This window comes from Cyprinodon variegatus, unplaced genomic scaffold (assembly GCF_000732505.1).
Source record: "Cyprinodon variegatus isolate N-32 unplaced genomic scaffold, C_variegatus-1.0 Scaffold133, whole genome shotgun sequence".
NCBI lineage: Eukaryota > Metazoa > Chordata > Actinopteri > Cyprinodontiformes > Cyprinodontidae > Cyprinodon > Cyprinodon variegatus.
Genome location: NW_015150586.1, coordinates 83,708 through 104,620, shown reverse-complemented (window position 1 = coordinate 104,620; position 20,913 = coordinate 83,708). Strand labels below are relative to the sequence as shown.

Sequence of the window (20,913 nt, the reverse complement as noted above, 5' to 3'; positions counted from 1 at the left end):
GCTCAGTGTGAGCGGCCATCTGCTGAGGCCGACTGGGGTTCAAGGAGACAGAAGCAGAGATACAGAAAGCAGCTGTAACTGCAAAACTTTTTTTCTGACTGGAAATTGAACAGTATGATTTAAATATTTAATTGAAATAGTTGTATTTCTTCTTCAGTGACTCTGTTGCTCCTCCACAGACTAGAATTCACATTCTTATCAGACTGACAGTTACTTAAAAAGTTACTTCTACATATATTAATTATTATGTTTCTCCCGGACTTAACCCTGCCTTATAGAAACAGTGTAAACACTTAAACTATCCATCCTTCTAGGGACCTCTTATTATTCGGTAAGCCAGGTCTTTGTGAGCAACCCTTTTCTCAGATGAGCCCACGCCCCAACGCATTTCCATTTAAACAGCCTTGATTTAAAAAGATTTAGGAGCATGTGGCCCTGCTGAACAGCCCTTAGCAGAAAAAATAATGCACCGAGCTTCTTAATAGCTGAATGGAGAGTGGCTAAGTATGGAGCCGAACAAACTGCTCTCTTCAAGGCAGCAGGTGAGGCGTGAGGGCAGGAAGAAAAGGCAATCACGTCAGGTCTAAATGGAAATAAACCAGCCTTAAAATAGACACAGCCTTGTATAACATATGAATATTTGAGGAAAAACACCAACATTTAAAGATCTTTCCTTTAGAGATTAAAACAGAACATTAATTTACTTGTTACTGCTCCAGAAATATTTTATTTAAGGCAACAATTGTAATATCTTTGGCATTTATTTGCTATGCTTAGTTTAATACAGACACTAATTAAAATATATAAATTCCCTTTAGAATTTTTTTGTTTTCTTTAGCCAATCTTTTTTCCCATTTTCTCTGAGCGAGTACATGTCATCCTACACAGCAGCTGGAAGTCATTTTGAACAGGTGGTTCTGTGAAAATATTTTTTTTTTTAGACAAAAGAACTATGAGCCAGTATTGAGCAGGGCCCCTACCAGCACTAAAAAGGTGGTAACGGTATCTGGGAGTACCAACAAATAGGGCACCAATACCATTTTAAGAGGCAAAAGTTTCTTCAACTATTGTCACCCATTCCAGGTAGGCAATAAAAAGTTCTACTGGATTCACTTTGTATTAGTCTTTTCCCTGCTTCCTGCTTCACAAAAGCAGCTTCACAAATCTATGATGGCAACTATTTTACATACGTGCATGAGTCCATTTCTCCTCATTCACGCCCTGTTTAAAATGTGCTGTTCTCATAGCTCACACAAGCTTACTGCATCCACATACAGCAGGGACTATATAGTGAACTTTATAGTGAACTCTATTAACTGACCGTTCAGACAGATGATCACTACTTTTTGCTTCGTTGGTCACGCAAACCCTCCTGCACGGTGCCTTCGCCATCTTTGTTATTAGTCGCAGCTGTCAGGTAGCGATAGCCTATGGCAACAGCGGGCCACTGTGACAGCAAATCCCATAAGGCTTTGCAAGGAGAGCTATCTGTGCAAAGCATTCTGGGATATATCTGCCTCCTCTGAGGCCTTTCTCTTCTTCTCATAAACTTTGTAGACACTTCTTCTCTTACGACACTCGGCCATTTTCAAAGAACCGCGGTGAGAAAGGTGAGCTTCAATGACTGAAACTGTAGCTCACCATAGATATACGCCTGAAAGTGAAAAAGATAGCTAACTGGACCAGCATGTAGGACGGCCTTACGTAAATATCTCACCAGGATGATTGACATCCGGAAATAAAAGATCTTCCTCTATAACTTTAACCTTCCTATTATCTCCTTTAACACTTGCTTTCTCTCATTATCGCACAGTCTGAATGAACCACAGACACGTCTCAAAATGCCAACAACTTACGACTTACAAACAACTTACATTTCTTTGCATCTTTTTATTTCCTTTATATAAATAGCTCACGCTTAATTAAAAGACCAATCTTCTCAACCAAGGGTGTAGCTGAAAACAGAACCTGGTAAAGCACACATACTGTACCGAGTGTCCTCTAAGTGTTTTATAGAGTTTTGTTAGATAGAACAATTTACATAAATATTACCTAAACATTTCTTTAAAAATAAGGTATTCTGTTTAGCTAATATGAAAAATGTGGAGTTCCTTTTTTATAGCCAACTGAGTGTGTGCAACAATAAGTAAAAAAAATTAATCAAGTAAACAAAAGACAATAGGCATGATGAACATTTTTAGTCAACTGTAAAAACGTCAAACTATATTACTAAATAAAACCAGCAATGAGATGCATAAGAGCACCTATTCACTTATTGAACCAATTAAATCTAAAGCCCTTACCAATTTGCATAAATTATAGTAATGTGAATTAGTGTAATTAAATGAACCAGAGATGAAAATGGAACATTTCAAAACTATTAAAACACAAAGTATGTTGCTCCTGATCATGGGTGGTTCTAGACAGGGGCCAATGGGGGCCATTGCCCCTGTAGATCATGCCCTGGCCCCTGTTATGGCCCCTGTAGTGAAGACATAATACTCAAAGAAATTCTAATGATGATCTGTGCTGGAACAGAAATGGTTACTGATTTGGATCTATTTCACTTTTTTTCTTTAAAAATTCAGTTTTACTTATTATTTAAAAACAATAAGGCGATAGCTTCAGTGGTATTGAGATAGGATCCCAAATATTTTTTTCAAAACAAGTAAAAAAAAAAGTTATATTCAGATTTAATAGAAAACAGTAATTTTAACTTAAATTAAGTGTAAAATATGTAAAATTCCTAAATTATGAATGTATATTGGCTTAGTAAAACACAAAATTTTAATTAACCCTTTGATGCCTGTTGTTGCCAATAAGCCACAGACTGCTTTTATTACACTGCAAAAAATGTAAAGTAGATTTTTTCCTAAAATAATTGCATTTTTTCTTGAACTGAGCAGGTAAGTGAGACACTTTGACGTTGGAACAAAAAAATGTACATTTAAAATAACAACAAAAAACAACTGTAGTCTCTTAATTCAAGTGCATAATATCTAATTATGTTATTTTAAGAGTAAAAATACTCATTCCATTAGCAAACTACCTCATTCACCTACTAAAATTAAGTGTAAATACACTTGATTTTAGAAATTTTTACTTATTTCTAGATCATTTTTCCAGCCTATGTTTAGTCTAGAACTGCCTCTGTTCCTGATTAAACTGAAATCCAGTTAGACTGAACTAGGATGATAACAGAAGCCTATTAAACTTTGAGAGGAAGGAGCTCATCAGTTTACAGAAACAGCAGGACTCCCCAATATTTGGCATAAATAATCCAGCTGGTAGAATCAATGCACAGAAAGCCGTGGGACATAAGTAGGCGATTGGAACTTGTTGACCAGCCACACCCATTAAATCACAAATTCATGCAAAGTTCAGAAAATCCTCCAATCTGCCAGCAGGAAAACAGTCTCACCTGCGCGGCCATGAAGGACAGATCCATGCTGTTGCTCCGCTTAAACAAAAGGCACTCAGTGAAGGATGCAAGCGTCTGCCTCTGGTTTCTCCTTCCTTCTTCCTCCTCGCAGCATCTACCAGCTTTCCGCTTCAGTCGGTCCAGAAGAGGAAAACACAGCCTGCACAAGTTGACGGAGTTCACGTTAGAAGCATGATGCTGGATGAGAGGCAGAGAGCAGAGGATGAGGAGGGAGGAAGCAGCCGGAGTGATGGAGATGTGGGAGAGACACGGAGGAGGAGGAAGATAAGGAGGAGGGGGGGCTGTCACATCACAACAGAGGAGGTGCGAGTTCTCCAACAGCAATCCTCCCTCCCTGCTCTTTTGTTTCTGCTCTGGATTATTTGTTTTTGCTTCAAATATTTCCTGTTATTCCCAGGGGTGCTGTAAAGGGGGGAGAGTTTGGAAGATTCTAAGGGCCCTTGAGTTAGGGGGGCCCCAAAAGAAGAAGAAAAAAAATATCCTGCTATACTTTTCAAAAATAAAAATAAAATCTCAGAGTGAAATGAATTATTTTCATATTCTCCCTGATTTTTAAGCAGTAAACAGCGAAACAAAGCATGAATATATTGACCAGTGCTGCATCGCGTCAAGTCTCCTCGTCTGTCACCAGCAGTTTGTTCGTACCGGGGGTTAAGTGCCACACATGCGTCATTTCAAATATCGATTTTGGATGAAACAGATCAATATATCTTTATAACCGTTTAAAAGCTTACATACATTTTTGTTAGGGTGGGGCCCAATATCAGTGTCTTTCATGGGGCCCCAAATTCCTGGCAGTGCCCCTGGTTATTCCTCATAAAAACTCACAGCAGCATCCACACCATAGGCATCTCCACACACAGTATAGGAAAAATAATAAATTAAAAAATATATTGTTTTGACAGCAGCTGTTCTCATATTGAGCTAATAATAATTAGGTTAAGAGAAGCTATAAATATTTCTTTGTTCCTTCTGTTACGACTTGGTTGAACAAGGAATACTGCAGTTAACATGGGTGGTTCTAGACAAGGGCCAATGGGGGCCAGTGCCCCTGTAGATGCCGCCATGATATGCGCTGGAACAGACAAGATTACTGATAGGTCCTTTGGATCTATTTCATTATTTTTTTTCTTTAAAAAATTCTGTTTTACTAATTATTTAAAAACAATAAGGTTATAATAAGGCTTCAGTGGTACTGAGATAGGATCCCAGTTTTTATCTGCAAAATAAAAAACAAATTAAAAAACAGCTGAATTTATAAGCTATTCTTGAGTTTTAATTCTGATTTTATAGAAAACTTTAATTTGAACTTAAATTAAGTCAAAAATATGTAAAATTCCAAAATTATGAATGTATATTGACCTAATATTCCAAATAATAGCTTTATTAGATCATTTAGATATTTATATAGCTACAATATTTTTTGTTGCTTTTTTGCTATGCTAAGAGATTTTTATTTTTATTTTAACAATAATTTTCAAGCCAAAAATAAATATTTTCAGTTGGTAGACATACCATTTTAATTAAATCTAATTGAATGGAGATCTAACTTCATGCAGCTCTCTTAAAGGTANATTGCAAGTGCGGTATTTCCCCCACAGACCACCAGGGCGGCCGAGAAAACCTTTGTTCAACCTGAAATGACTCACTTAATCATCCAAAACATTATGGAACACATTAAATAACTGAAAAATGTTGCATAGTGTGCCTTTAACATATTTGAATCCCTTGCCCTGTTTTTTATTTCATGCTTTTCTGGGCCCCCATGAAAACACGCTGGTCCCCTCCTGGCCCCCTGGTACATTTGTTCTAGAACCGCCACTGGCAGTTAATCACTGCTAGTATCATTGTTTGTTTGTTTACACTTATTTATTCAATTGCTCCTTTAATTTTAACTCTTATGGAATAATTTTTAGTGTGTGGTGTTATTATTATTTATCTATTATTTTTATGTGGTTTTGGAATTAACTGTTGCAAGAGGTTTAAAGACAAATCTCTGTTTCTGGAAATGTGATGGACAATATAGTTCTCTTAAAATAAAAAAAATAAAAAAAAGTGCATCATCATCTATCATGATTTGTACATAATGATGCGAGCACCTCTTCGCTATTCCGGGCTGAATAGGCGAGGTCTTCTCAGGTCTCCTCGCCTATTCAGCCCGGCCAACAATTCCCCCTAACAAACCCCCTTTCAGAGACATAGACAGGTATCCGGTATTGCAGGCTAACAAAAGAAGCCAAAGGACCCCCAATCCTAATCTATTTGCATTTTTTATAAGCCAAAACAAGGCTTTGTTTTTGGTCCACTCTATAAAGCCTGGAACTCAACGCTATTTCTGACATTTTTAATTGAAAAAACTTCCTGGATGGAAAGAGAAACGTCTTCAAACTTGGAAAAAAAATTCCAGAGGATTGTTTTTTGACTTTTTTAGAGTGACTATGACCTGGGTGACTGAGAATCTTCACAGCACCTCTTCTCTATGCTAAGGATAACTAGATTACTCAAACCTGAGCACAGGACAGATTTGTATCCACAAGTCAACCTTTTTTGTAAATTGCTGTTTAAAGTTAATGCTTTATGAGGCTTTTGGATTGACAAACAATCAGCAATTACAATAATTTTAAGGTTATAAAAGATGGGTGAAGGCTGGGGACGGGCAAAGCTCTACTGGAGACCTCTTCAATTTAAACAATCTAACTCCTTCCCTTTAAAAGGTATTTATAAATGGTTAAACAGAAACATGTGCTCACCATCATGGTTTTATTCCACCTCTGGGATTTCACATTTGAGCAAAAAGGTTCCATTTATCGAGAAAACCACCTTCATTCACACGCTTGCTGCATTTCTCTTGTGGTTCAAACCAGATTTTCTGTGTTTCTCTTTCCTCCATTCTTTCATGAATGCCATTTGTGGACACAGATACTTGTTGACCTGCAGGTAGAGCTCCCAACTGAGCTTCTGCAGGTCCTTAAATCTGTGAGCCTCTTGTCGGCTTCTCTGATTAATGTTAGTCTCTGGTAATTGTCCAAAAACTGTGGGCAAATACAGTCAGAAATCCCTCATTAGACACACAATCCACCTTCCTCCACGGTTGTCTCAGTTCACAGACATACAGTAAATCCTGCAAAAAAATCTGTGAGCTGAACTGAAGAGACAAAATTATCAAAGAGGTGCCATTAAGAGTAAAGCTGCCCTCTGTGTCCTCCAGAGATACCAGGCTACAGCTCTTAGATGCGTCCTGAACACATCAGAATCAAACGTCTTGATTTCCTCTTCAGCTTGTCGTTTGGCTCTGCAGAGGCATCGTACTTGACTGAGGTGTTTTAGGATGGAGGTGCATCTATAAGTTGCCGTGCAATAACTCTCAGAGCTAGACTTTAAGTCTCTCTACAGCCTGGAGTAAATAGTAATAGCTAGAGTTTCTCTCTAAAACGCTTCAGACAAAATCAGAGCAGATTTTTGCTGCACAATGAAAATTACTTTAAATATTGTCTGACTTAGAAGTAAAACCCAAATGTCTTACTCAAGAGAAAATTAACACAAATAGTAAAAAAAAAAATCAGAGTTTTTCCTTCTTATTTCAAACATCTGGTGACAAATAAGTATTAATCAGACCAATAAATCAAGTCATTGTTTACAAGTCTCAAGTTAGTCTAAGTTAGGTTCAGGCCAGTCTGTTCTGAAAATCTGAAAATGTGTAATAAAAACAATTAAAGTAAAATAAATACATTTTGAAACTATAATATCTGCAAAAAAAAAAAATTTAAAATATAAAATTTGATAAAAAGGTTTGAAAAAATTAAAAATGGACCCCATGTGTTAAAAAAAAAAAAATAAATTTTTTTTTTTTTTTTTTTTTCATTAAAACTTTTCTCAAAGTTTCATTCCAGGGTAGCATTTTTCTAATTTTCCATTTTCAAAGCGAATTCTCTGCAATATTGGAACAAAATTCCCTCCATATGATCACCCCCCCCCCATTAATGAGCCATTAATGAGAATATTTTAAAGGGTCTGAAGACAGAATTTCAGCCCAATTACATAATAAAATGCAATATTAACACACATTTATACTACCTTTTGAATGTTTATAATTACTGTAGATTATATAGTACTTATGATGGGTTATCCTTTATTGGATAATATAAAACTGTCATTACAAAGACATTTTAAACAATGTCAACTTTGCATGAAAAAGTGTCATAATTTACCAAATCCCTCTTAATGACAACAGTTATTAACATTCAGGCTCCTGCATATTTATGACTGTGTGATGTCAGTCTTTTACTCCAAGTGTTGCCTTAACTTCAAAAACAGACTTGAGAGAAGCACAGATTTAACTCCCAGGCTAAAACATAAAAAGTAGGACAAAATAATCTGGAACAATGCTAAAAGAAAAAAGCTGGTGCACAAGAGAATATGTCGCTAAAAGCAAAGCAGAATGCCTAAAAGCTTTTCAGCTGGGAAAAGATCCAGCAAGCCCTTCCTCATGGAGGCTGTTCAACAGTAACAGGATCCACATCTTATGACATTTTCGGTATTTTGAATGCTGATGTAAGACATAACAAAGTTAACATTGATGGCTTTAGCAAACATTGGAGAACAGGTAAAAACAGACATGTCCAATTAAAAACATCTTCAGCTAAACAGTTGAATCAGAGCTTGTTTAACTTCTAATAGTAGATTTTAAAAAATAGAGTACAAAAATCACAAAGATGGAACACACTACATGTTGGGGTTATTTTGATTTCTGTTGTTTTTATCATTTTATTCATTTATATGTTTTATATTGCTCTCAATCATTTGTTTTTCTTTATGTTACTCTCATCACTGGAAATAGTGTATAAAGGCCATTAGACGGTAAAATGTTTTGCAAGAATGCTTTCCTAGTTTTCATTTGAGAAGCACAGTAGTGAAAGTTCATAACCCCGACACCTTGTGTAAAGCGTATACTGAAACCAGGCAAGTTCCCTGTCTTAAAATTTCATGCTATGTCTAAGAGATTGCGTAATCGAAACGAACGCCTGCTGTTGTAATGTGTTGACTGCTCAATAAAAAGCCTGGCAAGTGTTGGGCCAAGCAGAGATGCAGAGATTGATACTTTGTCTCCCCTTTGCAAAGCACTGTCAAGAAAATCTCACACTGTCTTGGTTTCATTTTTTATAGGTTAAAGTTGGGGAAACTTAACCCTAACACTATATAATACAGTCGGAGAAAAAATATGTACTTTTGATTCCTCATGCAAGTGTGTGTCATGATCGCCGCCTTGGTAGCTGATCTGATTATTTACTTCATTCACCTGCCGTTTTCACTCCGCGCCCTAATTCTCATTCATCTGCTGCCTCTGCTATATATGCGTTTCAGGCCAGCTATCGGGGTAAGATCATTATTCGTATGTATTGGTGACTGACAGTTCAGTCGCTCCTCCTCGAAAGAGGTCGGTTCCAGCCGATGGGCTAGCACCGCTCAGAGTGTCCCAGATGCTGCAGCCTCAGAAAACATACAGGAGGCTGATCCGGGTCAGGGGAAAACAGAGCAAGCCGGAACAGTCCAGGAATCCAAGACTCCACAGATGAACCGAAGTTCTGACCCAAACAGGAACAGAAGGATCCAGATCTCCAGGAATCCATAGAGCGTTCAGGCAGGTTCAGAGTCCAGAGTCAGACGGGTGCAGGAGCATGCCCACAGAGACAGGCAGGCTCAAGGGCTGGTTATACTCCTGCAGCAGTGTGTCACAGTGAGCTTGACGCAGACATTTTTGATTTATGCCCAGTATTGAAGCGTGGTCTGCGCTACACGCTGTGGGTCTAGATACAGCCGAGGAGGTGAGGAAGTGGGGGCTAGTTTGTCCGATAACCGAGGGTCATGATGGCGAAAAATAGTGGGGATCCAGGTGGAAAAAGGGTCCCAACTTCTCGCACACCTGCAGACGCAGGTGGAAAAGATGAGTAAAAATTAGGAGCAAGACAAAACTAGGCAGGTGATTTAAAATTAACAATTAAGGTGAAGCTATCAGGAATGAATAAGAATAAATAAGAAGCCAATAAACAAGCAATAAGCCTACAAATAAGATCGATTAAAATAGTATTGTTATGATGAATGTGGCTATGAGATTTAGATTTCACTGTAGTTATTTTAATCATTTTATAATTTTACTTTTGTTTTTAATACATAGAGATGGGCTACCGTCTCTATGTATTCAATTGACTTTTTCCCCATTTTTCGACCTTGCGGCTTATATAACAATGCGGCTTATCTATGGACTTTTACAGCTAATGGCCACTAGGGTAATACCTGAATCTATGGATTTTACCATTCACCATGTTGCCGTCACATTTGCTTCAACACACAAGTACGGTAGCGTGAATGCGGAGGTCCTCCGGAAGAAGACTTCTACCGCTAGTGGTACAAGACAGAACGACAGCGAGAAAGACTGACATTGCGAGCGCAAGACAGTTTGTGTGACACCCTCATTATGGAACACAAACGTACCAGTAGAAATAATAAATAGGAACTTCCCCGAACAGTTGCCTCTTTCCCGACAATCCTCTCTGTGCACGAACATTATGGTAATTAAACATAAAAAACCTGCGGCTTATAGTCCGGTGCGGCTTGTATATGTATAAATCATGCAATTTAGCTTCTGCGGCTTATATTCAGGGTGCGGCTAATAGTCTGAAAATTACGGTACTAATGTAAAGTGCTTTATAAATATTATTACGTGTTACAATAATAATCCATGATGAGCACGGAAGCCCAACAGTACCCCCCTAAGGACTCCAGAGAGGGTGAACAATTAGAACTCCTGTTTGGCACAGAAGCACACAAGAGAGTCTGGCTGCAGACCCACACTGTCAGGAACCTTTGTAGCGGACCTGTAAAATGGGGTCTCCTGGACTGTCAGCAGAGATGGGAAGTAACAAAGTACAAATACTTCGTTACTGTACTCAAGTAGATTTTTCTAATTTTTTTTACTTTATTTTACTACTTATTTTTGTGGCGACTTTTTACTTCTACTCCTTACATTTTTACACAAATATCTGTACTTTCTACTCCTTACATTTTAAAAAATTGGCTCGTTACTTTAGTTTTGAATCATTTCAATGGAGTTACCGTTATTATTTTTCACGTCATCAATACCAAATTCAATCTAATTGGATGGGAATCTACGTTGCATTTGACGCACCACTACAAGATGAATCGACAGATTCGGCGGTATTCATTCGCGGCAAATCATTGCAGCTTGGTGGCGGTAGCGTTAGCATAGTAGCATGGACGACGAGATGATTGGAAATAACCACAACGGAGATCTAGTCCTATTGGCAGACATCCATTTAAAATGTAGGCAACGGCATGAAAAAAGTGGTTTCTACTTTTACTTTTATACTTTAAGTAAATTTACAAGCCTGTACTTTGTTACTTTTACTTGAGTAAAGAAGTTTAATCAGTACTTCCACTTTTACCAGAGTATTTTTTAACACAAGTATCTGTACTTTTACTCAAGTACGGAAAGTGAGTACTATTGCCATCTCTGACTGTCAGCAATGGAAGTTTATTCTGGAAATTGTATTCAAAGCCTTCAGGAATAGAGCACAGCACGTGTTTGCTGCCGGATTAAAGTTCTTGGCAGTGTTAAACTGAGCATAGGAGCAGGTTAAATTATACAGTAAGCAAAAATCCAAATAGGACAACCTACCTCCATTTTCATTTAGAAACTGTCTTATAGATCAAATGCCCTTGTTCATCCAGCGATCCAAATACAGAGACTTATTTCTATGTAGCACATTTCTATTATTCCACATAGCAGTTTAGTGGGGAGTAAAATTGTGCATGTACGTACGTTTCCAGCATTACAACACTTGATTGTAAAAGGAAGCTAGCTTCATGCTTTTACTTTCTCTTGCAAGAGAATGTTAAGATTTATTTGACGTCCTCAGACAGAGAGATATAGCTCTGACTGGGGCAAACTCAGTATACATTTATACAATAACTCCCAATACACACACAAACTCACACTTGGAACTATCCCACCCCTACATAAAGAACTTTCTCACTTATGAACATTTGGAGGAAAATCAAATCGAGTTCATCAAGGTCATTCCCTGTTAGGTTAATATATCTTTCACTGGCCAGATGGATTTCCTCAGAACAACAGTCCTCCCCTTCATGCCATGAAGGACGCTGTGTGAACTTATTCTTATCTCTCATGACATTCGTTTGGAACCTGTGAGGCTAAGAACAGACCTATCGCAACATTTTTTACTCCACAACCTCCCTGTTGAGCCTGATTCTGCCAGAGGTATCTTCCCAAAGGGGAGTTTTTCCTCTCCACCATTGCTTCATGCTTGCTTATCATGGACAGCTTCATGCAAACCTGTGTTTATCCAAGCTGAACATCCATCTTCCGGGTCCCTGAGTGAAGCACTAGTATCAGCTCACGCAGTCTTCTGGATCTCACCAATACAGTTCAGGCAGATTATCTCAACAACCAGTGGTCTATAGACTGATCAACTTCATCTATCTCCACACCACCACCAGTTTCAGGCCTGGGGGGGAAACATTACTGTCCTCATACACCTGCTTATGCATATTAAAATCACATTCAGCACTAATGTTTCCTGCTGAGGTCTGAGCGCCAAAGTGTCAAATAATTGTAGCAATAAATTTCTTCTGGTAGTCTTTTTCTTTCCGTGTGAGTTTTTCCGGATTAAAACACCTTTTCGAAGCACTGACTGATTACCGTAATATCTTATTGGCTCCAGGAGTACAACAGGTGTGAGACTGTAAAACTCAGCTTCTTTACAGATGATGAAACTGCAAACGAAAGTGTCGGAGCACCCGGTCTCCAGAGGAATGCATGGTTGGATTAACAAGGCTACAAGAACAAAGCAGGCTTCTTACATTCACTGGAACGTTTCTTTAAACTTAAGGGATTCATTTAATCTAATCAAGGCTCAGTCCATGATTCATAAAACGTTTTTTTAGAGCAACTTGTAGGGCAGTTGAAATACATTGGCATTGGTCCGAAATGAAGAAAGTGGCCTAAATGTTTAAAGGACAGCTGATGTTTTATCCTGCAGACGTGGTGACTGTTGGAGTTAAGGAGAAGAAATAAAAGCTACTGGTCCAGGGCCTTAGACTTAACCTTTGCTGTGTTTTTTTATAGTTGAGTATAACCCCTGACACAGAAAGATAAAGACTTTCTCCCAGATCAGCAGTTTGGACTCACCCAACCCTCCTTTTTTCTTTCTGCTGAGCAGACATATTCAGCTCAATCCTACAAAGTGAAGGATTTTCCATCGTTTGAGTAGTTGGCTGTTCATTTTCCACTTTCTTTGCACTAATCCAAGATTTAGGTTCTCTAAGAGCTAGCTTAGAGTACTTTTCCCCACTAATACTGCCAAAACAAAACAGGGAGATTACACCCTGTTCAGTATGAGAATTAGCCAGCTTGTCAGGAGCAGGGATTAAACTTCTCACTAACGTTCATTCATTTACACCCTCCACCAATGAAAGCATAACGTTCTGAAACCCACTTATAGAAAATTAAACCTAAAAAAGAGCCCATTTTAATATTGAAAACAATTATGTTATTTGCTCCAGGCTACATCTACTCAACTTTGTGATTCTAATAAACAGACAACCACAGATTTGAAGGTGTGGGAAAATAGTAACCATTGCTTCAGGTGGAAATGGTGAATATCAGAGATCTGTTAAAGTCAACAAGAGCATAAAGATGCCAATGAAACTGCCAAAATCCAGATCAAATAGTGTCATATTGCCCAATGACTTCATTTTTGCTAAATGGGACATATTTCAAGATGTACATAAAAGTCCCATATTGTTACTTTTGCTGATATGGTTTGGTTGTATGATGGTTTATCTAATTTTACTTATAGATGGTGAGAATTTCATGAATGAAGCGAGACAAGAAAAAATTCTTGCCATAGTGACTTATCTGCTCTCACATCATGTGGTTGACAATATTAGATCTGGATTACTGAGATATATAGACAGGATTATAATCTATCAGAGATCAGGACTGTGTGTCTTCCCTTATGCGATAAATGACACTTATTGTCCAGCAGGTGTCTCTATTCTGTTATTTGTTTGTTTGTTTTTCTCGTTTCAGGGAGCAGGTAGATGGGCTGCTAATTGAAAGCACCAGGGCGCTGATAAATATTGTCTGGACCAGACCGGAACAAGCAGCATCAGTCCACACTTCTCTCAGACTGGCTGAACAGTTCCCCCATAAAATATTTTAGATAAAATAAATGACTGTTTCTATTGATCTGCTCGTCTGTCTCCCATTTTGTCATTGCCTATGAGTGGGGCGTGACAAGATACAAAATCTATAGTCCAGAACTGATTGACAAGAAAACTCAATAACCAAAAAACTATGCGATACTAGAGAGGAATAAACCTAAAGAACAACAAGGATCCTGCAATGAGTAACTGAACAGGAGGTCTATATATGTGAGACAGCGCAAAGAATGAGCTAATCAGCTGATAGGAAGCAGGTGTGGATAGAAGTAACTAGAAGGGAGCTAGGAGACAGGCACATGGGTGCAACAGAGAGTAACTCCAAAAATACAAGTCTTCTTGAATAAAATGGGAAAACAAATAGAACGAGAAAAAATGATAAAGAAACCAATGACAAAGAAAGGACAGAATAGCATAAATCAAAGTTTAGCTGAAAACTCTAAAAGAAACTTTAAACAAAAACCAAAAGTCCACAAAAGGCAGAATCATGGCAGTTATTTGCTCACCTTATTAAATACAAAAAAAAATGCAAATTACCAAAATATTAGTAGCTACAAACACAAATAATCTAATGAATGAACATTAAACAGGCGGTTATCTCTTCTGCCATCATTCTCCGATCATTTAGACCAGGGTTCAGAAACCAGGGTTAATATTGGTGTTTTTGATCGTAAATTAGCCTATATACATACAAATCCAATACTTACACTGGAAAAACTATCTAGAAATAAGCAAAAATTTCTTAAAATTAAATGTATTTACCCTTAATTTGAGTATGTAAATGAGATAGTTTGCCAATGGAATGAGTATTTTTATTCTTAGAATGAGATAATTAGATAAAATGCACTTGAAATAAAACAATTCAGTTGTGTTTTCTTATTTCAAGTGTACATTTTCTCGTTCCATAGGCAAAATCTCTCTTTTACCTCCTCAATCTACAAAAAATGCACTTATTTTAAGACTATTAGATTTTTTCCAGTGTATTCAGATAGCTACTACCGATTTTAAAGGGATGACATACCACTTGATTTTTTGACTATTGACTTACATTTTCAAAAAGAGACACTTATTGATGTGTCTTTTGACAGTCATTTTACCCCATAATCTATCCGTTATAGGTTCCTGACTATATTTATGCAGGTTTGATAAAATATCAGTTATTATTAGCCCACCATGTGGCTTTCAAGCAACTGTCTGCACTCTGGTTCTTGACAGCTACATTATTAGTACAAAATGTATGTCAAGGCTAAGGTATTAATACTTTTGGAAAACTATTCTATGATGTAGACTTGGTGTTTTATGTTATGTATGCATAATGAGAAGACAGATCTGATTAAAAGATTATTATGTGATTCAAATCAGGCCTTTTGATGTCAAATCCAGATTCTAAATGTAAAACCAGATGGTAGAAAGTTTAGCTCCAAGTGGCTCACTGATCCAGTTAGCAAAGCACCCCACCTTCCGACCCCAGCAGTAATTTGGCAGCATAGTGAACTTACTGACAAAATTCGAGATTAGACTGAGTGATGATATAGTAGCAGTGTAAGAAATGATGTTGCAGGGAGATAAAAAAAAGGCACAAAAAAAAGCCATGCTTTGAAATCAAAATTGGCACGGAAGGAATGTGAAAAATCAGTTCAGATTTATGTTCAACAGTAAAGTTATTTCGATTTAAACATCATAGACATGTTTAAGTGTCTCTTTGTGTTTGTCTTGTGATGTTTGAAACCTGAGCTGCTCTGTAAGTTTATTTGCTCCAATATTAGGAAGCTGGCAGGCATCCGCCAGCCCCAATTCACAGCAGTATCAGCTGGTAAAAATAGACTGTTAATACACATCCAACGGGCTGCGGTCATGTGGTTTATTGTAACGAGTTGGACTAACGCCACACCACCAACCAGGCTTGTTATTAAACACTTGGAGGTGTCTGTGATGTGACGGATGCGCTCTGGCACGCCAGAGTCTTCCATGCCCAGAAAACACATGTCAGCATTAGTGTGATGCTGCTATGTTACAAGCCAGAAGTGTTAAGACCGCTACAAATCATTGACAAGGGTTGTTCCTACATTTTGCATGGATTAAGGTGTAAAAAAAATCAAGCAGTAAGGCATTGCAGGTGTTGCAGACCTCTACAAACATTCCTGCAGATATGGGTCGCTCTTAGAGAGTTAGCTCACGCAAATATGCACTGCAAATTTAATGCAGATACTTATTTGCATTTAATATATTATGATCAAACAGTTAAATTATAGTCAAAAAGTTAACTCTGCACAAACATGGAGTAAACTTCCATTCAAAATATAAGAAAATATCAATAAAAAATAATTTAACTCCATGTTTACGTTAAAAAGTCTTGATTTAACAATTGAAACTCAGATTAAATTTAGCTACTATGTGAACAAAATGAAAAAAGTTGAATTCATAACCTATAAAATAATGCAATGATATCAATGTTCCACATTGAGAAGCAAAGTTTATCATGAAGGGTTTGGGATTAGGTCACCTTTTAAACTATTTAGGAAAAATTTTATCCAATTCAATGTATGTCATGCAGCGTACTTGTCTTTCGGGTTAATCAATGAATACTGTTCCATATGCACCGCTACTCCTCCGCACGTCACTGTCCACGTACTTCTTCTCCGTCCTTCATTGTCAAACTACGGAGCCCAGCTATTTTTTGCTCCGCTCCGGTCCGGCTAGGTCAAGATCCGCAATCGAAATCTCACCAAATAGGAAAAAGAACCTAGGGAATATCCAATTTCTCAAATTAAAATATAGTAACGCCAGATTGGTAACTACAAATTAGAGCATAAGACTTTTAATCAAATGATTGGTTTTGGATTGAAAAAGCTTCCTGGATTGGAAGCAAAATTTCTTCAAACCCGGAAACAAAGGCCAGTGGATTGTTTTCAATTTTCTTTTTTTTTAAATGAATTATTGGTTACAAACTATTGGTGCTTCAACAGACCAGGAAGCAGATTTCTCATCTCGATGTAAATATTTATTATATACCGAAAGGCTTAAAAGTTTAATTAAAACCAGTCAAAACTTCATAACAAACTTCTTATCCCAGGCATGGATGAAGAGATGGTGAGTTTGGAGGTAGAGAACAAACATAGTTTATACAAACCTGCTGGATTCTGATTGGGATTTTGTTTAATATGTCATATTAAATTAAGTGTAGATTTCCACAGGTTTTGCTCCTATGAATTTATTAATAATATCGCGCATGCTGTCCTCGAGTTCTGAGGAAGTCGGAGTGCAGCAAGACACGGTAGGCTTTGCTTTGCGCAGGAGGTCTGGAGCGCAGCAGAGGATGTGGGATTTCAGGGTTAATGCTGCAACAAGCAAAAATATGTTGGTGAATATTATGATGACACTACAAACGCTGATTGATAAGTCAAGTTTAATGACTCTGCCCTTTCTGGGATTTTTGGTTCCCTCTAAGTTTTTTTTTTTCTCTTACACTTTGATTCTGGGTTTTTTAGGTAATTGGTTTCATTTCCATTTTGTGTTATTCTAGATGTTTTCTGGTTGTATTTGAGTTCTTATGTATTTCTTGTTTACTCTCTGTTTCCCCCGTTGTGCCAACCACTCCTTTCCCCTAGCTCCCTTCTAGACCGCTCTTTTCACACCTGCTGCCAATCAGCTGATTACTCCATTCTTTGTTCTGTTTGGCAGATATAATCCTCCTCCCATTTGCTGGATTCTCTCCATTCCTTCCCTAACATACACTCACCGGCCACTTTATTAGGTACCCCATGCTAGTAACGGGTTGGACCCCCTTTTGCCTTCAGAACTGCCTCAATTCTTGGTGGCATAGATTCAACAAGGTGCTGGAAGCATTCCTCAGGGAGTTTGGTCCATATTGACATGATGGCATCACACAGTTGCCGCAGATTTGTCGGCTGCACATCCATGATGCGAATCTCCCGTTCCACCACATCCCAAAGATGCTCTATTGGATTGAGATCTGGTGACTGTGGAGGCCATTTGAGTACAGTGAACTCATTGTCTTGTTCAAGAAATCAGTCTGAGATGATTCCAGCTTTATGACATGGCGCATTATCCTGCTGAAAGTAGCCATCAGAAGTTGGGTACATTGTGGTCATAAAGGGATGGACATGGTCAGCAACAATACTCAGGTAGGCTGTGGCGTTGCAACGGTGCTCAATTGGTACCAAGGGGCCAAAAGAGTGCCAAGAAAATATTCCCCACACCATGACACCACCACCACCAGCCTGAACTGTTGATAGAAGGCAGGATGGATCCATGCTTTCATGTTGTAGACGCCAAATTCTGACCCTACCATCCGAATGTCGCAGCAGAAATCGAGACTCATCAGACCAGGCAACGTTTTTCCAATCTTCTATTGTCCAATTTCAATGAGCTTGTGCAAATTGTCGCCTCAGTTTCCTGTTCTTAGCTGAAAGGAGTGGCACCCGGTGTGGTCTTCTGCTGCTGTAGCCCATCTGCCTCAAAGTTCGACGTACTGTGCGTTCAGAGATGCTGTTCTGCCCACCTTGGTTGTAACGGGTGGTTATTTGAGTCACTGTTGCCCTTCTATCAGCTCGAACCAGTCTGGCCATTCTCCTCTGACCTCTGGCATCAACAAGGCATTTCCGCCCACAGAACTGCCGCTCACTGGATGTTTTTTCTTTTTCGGACCATTCTCTGTAAACCCTAGAGATGGTTGTGCGTGAAAATCCCAGTAGATCAGCAGTTTCTGAAATACTCAGACCAGCCCTTCTGGCACCAACAATCATGCCACGTTCAAAGTCACTCAAATCACCTTTCTTCCCCATACTGATGCTCGGTTTGAACTGCAGGAGATTGTCTTGACCATGTCTACATGCCTAAATGCACTGAGTTGCCGCCATGTGATTGGCTGCTTAGACATTACGTGTTAACGAGCAGTTGGACAGGTGTACCTAATAAAGTGGCCGGTGAGTGTATGTGTCCCCCTTTGAACTGGGTCCTATATTTCTTAATAAGTTATTTCTGGATTTATATGTCTGTGTCCCCCACTCATTAAATGTGCAAGAAATCACCTCAGCTTGTCTCTGCATTTGAGTCGTCTACAAACCACACAACTGCAGAAAATGTGGGAGTTTGCCCTCAATTTCAAAATAAATAAGATGATCTGCTAACTGAATGACTATGCTGATCTTACAGTAAGACAATTAGGTATCATGCAATTAAAAATAGTTACATTATTTTTGTTTTGGAAAATAAAACATCTTACTCCATAAACAAATTGTCTTAATTAGCACAGTGCACAGCTCATGTCCGTAAGTGAAGGCAGGCGTCTGGTTTCTCTAAACAGTCTGGTGTATTTATATAAACAGAACTGATGCACAAAATCTTTTTCATGCTCCTACATATTTTTCTCCTTCTGACACAGTTTGCTCCTTTCAGCAGAGGCAGACAGAAATCTTTGCTCCACATTCCTAAAGCAAACGTATCCAGATTCATAGCAAAAAAGAGGTTATTTGAGGATAAGTTTTAATACCCAGATACAGCATTATAAGAGCCCCACAGTTTTGATTTAAATGAGATACACATGATCTCCTGCTGTTCCTCCAGTCGTTCTGCTCCCAGACACATCATGCATAGTGCATGCTTTCACACTTAAAGTGTTTTTAGGTCAATTCTCCAGTTTCTTGTGCTCAATAGATAAGGTCTTTGTTTGCCTCTTAAACAGATGCATAGTCAAGATGGCATGTGATTCATAATTGATAATCAGCTGAATACATTAAAATAAAATGGTGTTTGGTGTATGTTTGAAACTTAGATCTCATTTGCTTCCACTTTCACCATGTGTCTTAGAGATATTTATTTTAGGATTGATCACTTCTAACCTGGTTCTTTAGGCTCTGTAGCTATAGAGTCATTTGTCACCTGAATATTGTTTCTTCGTCTGTTTTCAGCTGATATTTCCTTTTTTGGCCAGTCTGCCATTTTTGTAACAAACCTACAGGATAAATCAAACCGTTTCACATTCAGAAGCAACACCCAGAAGCTTGTGTTTGTTTCTGCAGCTGTTAAATATTTATTTAGTCCTAATTTAGGCAGAAAGCTCCTGTTGCAACACAGTACTGTACCTCTGTTTAATTCTGCAGGCTGGCTCCAGCGTGTTATTTTTCTTTTATCAAAAAAAAAACTTAATTCGTCAAACAGATATAGTATATCCCTGCTCACTCGTGACATCAATGTGTGTGTAGATTTTCATTCGTTTGTGTGAGTGAGTGAATGAATCCAGCCATCCATCAGCAAAATGATGCCTGTGTTAGTCAGCAAAGCCAGATTCTTTTTTAAAGTTGACTTTTTGTGCGATGCAAATGTAAGGAAAACCGGGTAACTATCTGAAAAATATATTAGAGTACATTAATTTTGTTCAACTACTGTTTAGGGATATATGTTATAAAAAAATATGTTTATTTCTCAATATGGAATTTGTCTTTGAAGGAAATTAAAGGAAACATTTTTTTGGAAATAATTGTATTTTATCCTTTATCTGAGCAGGTGGGGAAAATCATGTCATCACTACGTAAAATAAGAGAAGTATTTATACAAAATGGTTAAATTCAATACAATTTCTTTATTTAGCGCCAATTCACAACACATGTCATCTCAAGGCACTTTCCAGTTCATTAGATCATCCAGTTGTCATGATTTTATCTAAGGCTCAGACCCACATGCAGTGAAACCAAACAGAGAGACAAGGATGAAAAGTTTGACGGATTTTATTGAAGATGTTAAGCTCGGTGTAGCGTTTCCCTAAACTCTGCTCAGCCGGAACTGGAAGGTGAGGGGAAGACAGACTGTTAGTTCAAGCTCAGTGGGAAATTTGATTCGTTGATCTTAAAGGAGAGGATCTGATTGTTGACTCACTTTTCCAGAGAAGTGAAGAATCCTTGACTCCAATCTGTGTGTATGTCTCATTTGGAACAGGGTTTACCCAGAACTTGGACGGTGTAGGTGAACGGAGACACTGATTGTCACTCAGATTTCCTGCTGTACTTGAACAGGTCGTGGTGAAGATAATTCCCTTGCTCAGACAGTAATTTCAACGTCCTGAAAAAGGAGACTGGATCCAGTTTAAGACTCAGTTGATCCCTCCTGGGAGAGGAGGTCCGAAACAAAAACAAAGTTAAAACTCAGGGAGAGAAGAACTCAGTCTTACTCAGAGAAAACTCAGCTTGGCTAGA

General features: G+C 38.2%; 1 protein-coding gene across 1 annotated transcript in view; it reads right to left on the bottom strand.

Annotated features, from left to right (window-relative positions):
- LOC107085774 overlaps positions 1–20,913 on the bottom strand; it is an 88,892-nt gene that overhangs the window by 42,346 nt on the left and 25,633 nt on the right. Inside the window, exon 2 of the mRNA XM_015376321.1 lies at positions 3,422–3,723. Coding sequence (XP_015231807.1) covers positions 3,422–3,723 — 302 coding nt within the window. The remainder of the gene's footprint in view (positions 1–3,421; positions 3,724–20,913) is intronic.